The following is a 9337-nucleotide window of genomic DNA, read 5'->3' on the forward strand; positions in this document are numbered from 1 at the left end:
TCAGGTAAAGGGCACAAAACAAAAACTAAAAGCTGAAGATGACAAATAATCATTAAGAAACAATCAGTAGAAACTTTACCTGGGTGGAAAAGACATTGTCTGACAAAATGATTTTTTAATTACATATGCCCATCTCCAGTTTAGGTTACTATTGCTAAGAGTCACAGTCAATATTTCCCAGGTAAAAGACAACCATGATGGCCACAATAAAATAAAACCTGAAATCTAATCATCTTTATTAATGGTTGACAGACAGGACCATATACTGATTGAAACAGCAGAGGTCATAATGTCCTGCATTTTGACCAGCTCATTCTGCCTACTTGTGAACACAGCACATACAGCACAATATTAAAATGTACATAATGTCACAGGTAGGCAGAGATAGGCCCAACCATTACTTTGCTGGCTAACGAGTTTTGTGGAATTTCATATGGAAGCGAAACTCTTCTGCCTTCAAGAATATTTTATCACACAGCGTACATTTAGAACCTTTGTCCTTGGAATGTGTCCGTCGCACATGACTGTCATGGGCAGCGTGTGAAGCAAACACTTTACCGCAGTGCTTACACTTGAAGGGCTTCTCTCCTGAATGTTGGCGGATGTGAGTACGCAGGATGCTGGAGGCAGTAAAGGCCTGCAGAAAGGTTAAGGGAATGGATAAGAAAGTAATTAGGTCCCAGAAAGAGAATGCTGGAAACATGAAACCTTTGTAATAATCAGGGGGCAGTCTCAGTAACTGCAGTATTAATAACTGGGCTGGGGGATTCTTCATCTCATGCTTATGAGTGAAAACTGCTCTTTAATCGAATAGTTTACATGTAGCATCTTTGCTACAAACAGAAGCAAAGCAGCTAGTGGGGCAAATTCAGAATGGTTCCACAAGTACAGCATCTTAGTGAAAGATGACCCAAATGGCTAATGAGGGGACCAAACATTCCAATTTATGAAACATGTAAACATTGCAAGAGAATTGCAAGAAACATCTCCTTACCTTGTTGCAGTATACACACTTATACGGTCGTTCTCCAGAATGCACCCTTGTGTGCTTGTTTAGACTAGAGGACTGAGAGAAACTTTTACCGCACACAGAGCACTAAAATGAGAAAAAAATATCTTATCATTCTGTAAGTTATAGCAGTTATATCCATTCTGGTAGGACATAGAAGTGTGCAAACATTCATTTCATGCAGGTGAATTACCACAATGCTTGCCACTGCATACACGTAGAGCTCTGAACTTTTTCAAAAATTATTTGGAAGAAGTGCTTCAGATAAGCTGGAAGCAAACCATCTTTTGGGAACTTCAGAGTTGGAAAATATCCAAAAATATCCCTTTGGAGCATGCAACCAATTTTCCAGTAGGAATAGGGTTAACACTGCAACATGCACCAAATACAGTGAAACTTCTAAGTATATATGTAATTTTGGTCTTAAATTCAAACTGTCTTCATAAGTGTTTAAAAGTTATAATAAGACAAGCAAACTAATAATTTAAATTATAACATTAATTTTAGACTCTATGTATGATGATGTATATGTACAATGTCATGGTGTATATATTCTGTCAGGTGCGCAATAATTCATATTTTAAAAAAATATATACAGGTTTTGTTTCCAGACAATCTGATCTCTATTGCCAAAATAGTATTAAAAGGCAACTCATATCCTAAGCCTGCCTCCTCAAATGTATATCCCAATGAATTACATTGCACTTACTTTCAATTATGGTATGTATTTACTTGAATTGCAATCATATGTACTTTGCAGAAAAACTAATCTAACAGCCTCACTTAAGCTTCCATTGCATGAAACAAAAAAAAATATTTTTATCTATCTCAATGGGAAGTTCTCAGAAATCATTAAAATCAGATATTTTTTTAAAAAAATATTGCACTTATTTCCTGCTTGATCAGACATCTTGAATTATTGAAAATCTACTCAGAATATTAAATATCTAATCTACTTCTTAATTTCTTTTAAAGCCTCAGTTTTTGGAAATAAATATGCTTTAAAAAGAAATCATTTTAGTGGCTAACTTCATTTGCATTGTGCTCCTAACAGGCTAAGGCCTCCCAGGAGACGATGCACAGGTGGTTGCTAGTGGTGATAAATGCCTTTCTGGGGAGGGGGTAGTGCTTCCGTCCTTTAGGGTTCTCCCCCTCCTTAAGATGCCATTGCTTGATCCCGGCCTATATGGCTAATTTTCATCCTGACTCCAACCTTCCCATTTCAGGAGGTGGTTGCGCTGCAGTCCCAAAGGATCCTGGATATCCCTTTCATGTGGAACTCAGGCAGGGATATGGGATGGAAATGTCACTGGTTGCACTTTTTGATGATCTTTGGCAGGAGTCAAATGGGGGTAAAGTATCTGTCTATTCTCACTCCTTCACAGCAGCTTCTGATACTATAATCCACCCTGTTCTTCTGGAATGGTTCCAGGGATCGGAGGGCACCGAGTTGTCCTAGTTCACTTCCTTTCTCTTGAGGCCATTCTTGCTGCTGATGAGAGGTGACAAATCTGACCGCGGTCTTTCAGGATCCCTCAAGGGTTGGTATTTTCTCCATTCTTATTTAACATCTATATGAAACCTCAGGAGATTACCTGTCACCATGAGGCGTGATATCATCTATATGCTGATTGTACATCTTTGGGCAGAATCACCACTAGATAACCGGATGGAGATTTTTACTATCAATAGGTTTCTTGACTTTTGCAGCCCAGTCTGGTGATGTTCAGGAATCCTGGCTGAAACCAGACAAGCACTGAAGCTCTAGCACAAGCCAGCAAGAGAGTCACTAACATTCTTCACTTGGGCTCCATCCATAAAATGATGACCAAAAATTTAGAAGACTACTCCTCACATACATGTACTTATGAGCTACTAAAATACTGCAGAGAGCATGACTTGCAATAAAAAAACCTTTTCAATTTTTTGAAAGCACTAGGTAATATTACAAATAAAGACTACAAGAAATGGTAGTTTGGCTTCAAGCATTCAAATTAGAAGCCTAGAACCATATTTAGTCAGAAATAAATTTCATGGTGTTAGATTTTACTTCCAAGTAAGATTGCGCACTGAGTGCTTCTTGAGGAGAATTCCAACAGAAAAATAATCAGAACAGAGATACCATCTCTCTCCTTTGTCTTAAGCTAATGAAGAAATGCCTGTTCCAAAAGCCCAGTCCTAAATCCTGAGAAATTGAAATGAGATGACATTCTAATTATGCTTAACACCACTTTCTTCATCACTTCTGCTTCCATTGTTGTAAATCATGGAGGACTCCCCAGAGATTCTAGTAGAGTAACATAAAGATAACAAATGCCTTACTTTATGAGGTCTGTGCTTCTCATGAACATGGAGAATGTGGATTCTCAGACGATCCCGTTTTTCAAAAGACCGGTTGCAAAGATGGCATGGGAATTTTCTGTTCCCTTGGTCCACACATCGTGTGTACTTCAGATGCTTGTCCCGGTAATATCTGTAGGCAAAGACTTTTTCACACCGCCCACATTCATAACCCTCCACAGATTCTACAAAGAAAGGAGGGAAAAAAATCACCCTGAGGACCTAAAGACAAGTTAGAGCAAAAGACATGGCCAGCATTCAGAAGGCAAGAATAATGCAAAGGTATTTTGTCTATGAAGATTCTCAGTCATCCAGGTCATGGTTGTCCCAAAGGTGCTTTTTCAAGAGACAACTGGACTTTCTGGATTTTCTTTGAAAACCTTTCACTTCTCATCCAAGAAGCTTCTTCAGCTCTTATTCAGAGCTGAAGAAAGAAAAACAAGACAGTCCAGTTGTCTCTTGAAAAAGCACCTTTGGGACAGAGTTGTTCTGTATAACAAAGGAAATGACTACGTAGGTAAGAAAACACAGATCTCTTACGACTGCATTGATGGGGTTGCCAGCATTTTAATTGAAAAGCAGCTTCCCTTCCTGAAAATATATTCCATGAATTAATTCACTTTTAATGCTCACTTTCTATGTTTTTGCCTCTGAGAGCCAAGTTGTGATGACCCAAGGGTGGAATATAAAATAAACACAGTCACAAAAAACAGGTGAAGCCCCTTTTATTCCTTCACTTTGCTTCCAAGCTCCAAATATCCTTGACTGGAGACGAAAATTCCCACACAGTTACCAGGAGGAGGAAATGCCCTTTAAATTATAAAGAGTAAAAAACAATACAAACCAGGCAAGATAACAGCTGGAGGATGTCCGCAGATAACAGAACACACATTGGGAAGGACACCAAACTCAGAGAGGAACCATATTTTCACGTTTTGTTTCCAGCACTCGCCCTTATGCATGTCCGGCCTCTTATTCAGTTGTCACAGCTGCAGCCCATGAAGAGGATCAAGGCCCTCTCCTCCCGAGTAGACCATGCCTCTCCCTTATCCTCTCCTCCCTGTGTGCCCTAGGATGGAGAGGGGATGGGCCTGGGTCCTCCTGACTGCCCAGCTGGCCTCTGCCCTTCCCCAGCCTCCTCCACAACCTCTGGAGCCACACTTTGGCTGTTCCTCTTCTGCCTCAGAGTCAGTCTCCACCAGGGGCATGACACAAGTATAGCTACTGTACCCATTTGAAAAACATTAGCCTCCTCCAGGGATCAAGAACTGTGTTTGTGTCTCAACACTGAGACCCAACTGAATACCCCAGTCCTCCGTTTTCTTAGAAAGAAGGATCCTTACTTCCAACCATTAGCCTATGGGAGATTGCTGGCCAAATCAAGACATTGCTTGCTTGCGTAGCGCACTACCCATTGTGGACTTAATGATGGTTTGTTCTAACTACAGGTTGTTGTTTTTTTGCGTGTTTGCACAATTCCCTAGAAGTTTTGTGCGGGTAGTCTCTCGTAACATGCAAGATGATAAATTGTTTATGTGTTAACTGCTATTCAGAGGGTAAAGATTTGCCTACTGACCTTCACTACGTTGTGGGGTTTGCTTTTCTTCTGCTGTTCCTTTGAGGCTGATAGGAATGCCAAGAAACTGTGAGTAACAATCACCATACCAGACCAGAAGTTCTTGGCCTGGTGTAATTTCTTTGCAGCTCTCATAATAGATCTGGTCCTGGCACTGAAGGGCTGTCAGGTTTTGCTCCTCTGGGAAGCGGGCAGAGTTCACTAATGACATCCAGTTTCCAGAAGAACCTCTGCCATCAATGAAATGACTCAATTGGCCATCTTCAAAAATCTGCAAAACAAACGCACAAGTTTAAGGAATGCAAACATCCAGGTATTTCTTGGGCAAGGCTTTCATACACCTTGTTACCCAACACTGAACCACCTTTAATGCCCAGACAATTGAATGGTTGACTTTGGGGGGAAAAAGCAGAAGAGATGACTGAACCTTATGTTCAGACTTAGAAGAGGAATGTTTTCTTGAGAAAATTCCTTGGGGCAAATAAACAAATCCAGGGATGGAGAGGGTGATATCTAACCTGCATAGTTGTACCATGCATAGCAGGCATGGGAGTGGGATGTACACCATTTATGTCTCCCCCCCCCCCCAAATGCTACCACCTTTCAACTGTTTGGTCAGAAAAAAGTCAGAAAGTGGGATTTCAAGTACCTCCCACATCAAAGAATTGTCATCATAAGTTTTAATCTCGCTGGTGTTGACCACTTTGCCTTGGAAAGGCCCAAACCGGATACCCTTAAGAATGGTTTCTGTGCAGAAGATACCCAACTGTGGGCCATCAATAAATACAGTCTTCAACACAGTCAGACCTAAAGGGAAGAAACCAAGTTGGTTAATCAAGTCAAAGCAATGTTACCAATAAAGAATTCAATGATGGCCAGCAAAAAACCTTCCCAAGTGAACAAAAATGTATTACCTTTGGGAAGTTGCAGACTTGATCTATCCAACTGCGGGACTTGACTGTCAGTATCTCCTGAAAGAAAAGCAGTTATGATGAGGTCAACAGGGCTTTAAGAAGAGTAAGCAAAAATAAGCAAGTATGCTCAGATTGAAAACTCTTCTAAACTAGAATTAATCCAAAATAAGCTGCCATGAATTGCCATAATATAAACGGAGCAGTAGCTCTACCAGATATGCATCAACTACCAAATGTCCAGTTTAACCACCTCTGTTTAAATGCCTGAGATGAATCACAGAACAAAGTGGTTCAAATTGCCACTGAACTGTTTTTTTGTTTTTTTTTACAAGGAGAACCTCAGGTCTTGCAAAGGAGATGCATGCAAAGAGGATAAGGCACCATTCAGAAAAACATTATAAAACTCTTATTATACCATCCTGGTGGGAGTCAGGAGAGTTGTGAACCAATGGATCTGGAAGGGTTAAGTTAGATAAGCCCATTTTGGGCCATTTTATCTTGAAGATGTTTACTGAAAATAATATTTCATGAAATTCCCCACCCAATATTTTGATAACAAAAACATCAATGTCCAGTCAAAATAACATGCCAGAGCAATGAAATCAATGTAATTATAACTTGGACAATTAGCAGAAGACTACTGATTTTTAATGTAGTTTTTAAAGCAAGGGGTATTTATTCAGGTATTTATTTATTCCACCCCTAAACTATCAAAGTACACAGCTCTTCTTCTTAAACCATTTCACCCTTCTCCTTCTCTTCCCTTTTTAACATCCTTCCTGCTGCAGAAAAGGTATGTGCTGCTGCTGCCGATATATATTAGTTCTCCTGCCAACCAGCATCCTTGATGCTTTGAATCGATGTTTGCTTTTGCCAGGAATCAGACAACTAACTGGAAAAAAAACCCACTACCAACCAAGATCAAGGCAGGTTCGAGAACTCCTTAGGCACCAGACCAAAGGTTTGCTCAGCTTTTCGAGGAAGGGATCCAGAATCAGGAGAAAGCAGCCTCTTACTAGAAGAGAAAGCTGCTTCCAAACACCCTCTTAGCAGAATTTCCGCCCGCTTCCTCCTCCCTCGCGATCCAGGGCATCTTTCCTTGGGCTTCAGCCCGGCTGATCGAGAGACCTAAATATCAGAAGAAACTTCCTGCGCGGTTTGCTTTAGCGGGGCTTAAGCTCAAAGAAAGGCGCCAGTCCGTTCTCCCTTCCGAGAGGGAGAAGTTTTCCTCCAAAGCAACCCACACGCTACGCGATCGACGGAGCAATCGCGGGCGATCTGAGCAAAGGCGCCTCTCTATCAAACTCGCCCAAAGCAGAAGAGAGGCTTTCGGGGTCGAGGTTGGGTGGAGTCGCCCCGAGACCCGCAGCGAGAAAGTGGAGGGAAAGCCCGCCTCCCTTACCCGGACTGGGGCCCACCTGCCGAGAGGGCGCGCAGCTGCCTTCCGCCGGGCAGGGCGCCGTAGAGGACGGCGTGGAGCTCCTGAGCCGTGAAGCGGTAGCTGGGCTGGCGCTGCTCCGAGTCCGGCGTCCCTTCGAGGCTCCTTTTTCTGGGCGAACCTCTCTTCCCGGGCAAGGGCGCGGCCAGCACTGGCACAGGCCGGGCCGGCGGCGGCGGCCGGAGAAGAGGAAGGGTGGGCGGCGGAGGTGGCAGTGGCGGCGGCCTCAGGTAAGTGGCGGGTAGCCGCTGGAAGGGGAAAGGCGGCAACGGAGGCGAGGCCGGGCTCAGGGCCCCGGCAGCTGACGCCGGCGACTGGAAGACGACCGTCGGCGAAAGCGCGTCGAAGAAGAGCGGCGGGTGCAGAGCGGGGCCAAAGGAAGCGGCGCCGGCGGGACAGCTGTGAAACAGCATCACCATGGACTCGCCGCCGGGGCCCTCGGCAACGCCGGCCTCTTTGGAGGGCGCGGTCCCCGGCAACGACGAAGCCATCGCTACGCGCCCGTCTGGAAAAGACGCGGCACCTGTGAGGCGGAGAAAAGGCAGAGCTGAGGCAGCGCGCTTCGGGGAGGGGCGGCTGAGGCCCCTAATCCCCGCCCAGAAGCCGAAGTGTCGGGCCAACCTGTCTGGCGGAGGAGCCGGGGAGGGGTTACCTCAGGGCTGGGGAGCCGGGCTCGGCAGGCGCGTGCCCACTATCTCTTCGGTGGGAGTGACCCCCGCCTCCCGCGCGCTTCCCTTTAAGGAGGGCGGCAGCTCAGCCCAGAAGCTTCGATTGGTGATCCAATGGCCCTCAAGGTCGGAAGCCCCGTGGGGGAGGGAAGCGCAGCCGTCCCCTTTTCCTATCCCTTCAGCTGAATTAGGCTATAACGCCCGACCCTGCCGTCGTAGGTCGTATTGACCTGAGATTGTTGGCTTCTATATTGCCATTCACGGGGAGCGCAGGAGAGCGAGAAAAGCTCCGGGGAGAGCAATTCTGACCTCCTCCCGACCGCTATATCGATGCGTTTGAGAGAGAAATTGAGAGGCCGGTGCAAGTATGATCATCTTTCTGCCTCTCGTGTCGCTGGGAAACGCATCTGACACGATGAAAGGGGCTACCTGGGAAAGGATGGGGGTGGCAATAGATTTTATAGGATTGCTATCCACGAAAAGCCCTAAAAATTGACTCACTTCCTTCCCTTTCAGAGGTCCTTGGGGTCAAGTACGTGGGTGCAAAGACTTTATTCTAAGCAAGCCAAATCCCATTTTTTCCGGGAGCAAAAAATAATTTGCGTAGTTTGCTATACAACCGCGCCTGCGTGTTTGTACACGTGTGTGTGTGTTTTATTCCTTGGGAAAATGGACTGCAGCCTGGGTTCGTTTTAGGAAGACTTGTCTCCTCGACCGGCTTAATATTTTTTTCTGAATCCTTCCTAGCTTTGCAAGTACAGGGCTCTTACAAGGGCATTTCTAGAAGTGGTGGCGCTTTAATGATGAAACCGGCCGTGAATAATCCCCAACACACTGAGAATTACTAAATGAGTAAATTGGATAGGATTGCACTGCAAACGTTTCTCGGAGGTGGGGACTTACAACCTTTTCTTCCTCTAAAGCCGTATTTCCAGGCATTTCTGTTTTGGACCAAGCTGTGACACAATTTACTCCTGAGTAAATTTGCCTAGATGGCGGCTTAGCTGGGAATGATTTGAAAATATATTTTCCGGAAACGATTTTGGGACCTTCCAATTCAATCTCATACCTGCCTCCTCCCAAGTCGTTGTTCTGAATGAGAACTCCACCGGCAAAGACCCGTGCCTTAAGTGCCATTAGAGCCTTTATTTCCTTTAGCGGCTTTTCTGCTGTGCGGAACACGTTCGCACGTGTTCTCCCAGCTGCTACGCGAAGGCTCTCCCGAGGGAAGGCGGCCGCCGGGACAAAAGTGGACGAGAGCTGCAAGAGGAAGGCAGAGAAGTTCGCCTTGCAACACAGATAGTGTCTCCTTTTCTAAATTAGGCGCTATCGTAGTTTCCCGCTACAATAAACCACGTTTTTCTTTCTGCTCAGCTGAAGGACAGCTGCTTT

The 9337-nt window shown here is 44.8% G+C and overlaps 1 protein-coding gene across 1 annotated transcript; it reads right to left on the bottom strand.

The window, feature by feature from the left end:
- Positions 1–409: 409 nt before the first annotated feature.
- Positions 410–7768, bottom strand: PRDM14 (PR/SET domain 14). The gene is made up of 7 exons (XM_087960084.1): positions 7288–7768; positions 5840–5896; positions 5575–5732; positions 4926–5196; positions 3332–3534; positions 995–1096; positions 410–637 (listed from the first exon to the last, which is right to left on the bottom strand). Exons 1-7 carry the CDS (start codon positions 7766–7768, stop codon positions 410–412), a joined length of 1500 nt encoding a protein of 499 aa, XP_087816210.1.
- Between the last annotated feature and the right edge of the window lie 1569 nt (positions 7769–9337).

This window comes from Notechis scutatus, chromosome 3 (assembly GCF_049901735.1).
Source record: "Notechis scutatus isolate UNSWTSFEM ecotype Mainland chromosome 3, rNotScu1.2, whole genome shotgun sequence".
In the NCBI taxonomy this organism is placed as follows: domain Eukaryota; kingdom Metazoa; phylum Chordata; class Lepidosauria; order Squamata; family Elapidae; genus Notechis; species Notechis scutatus.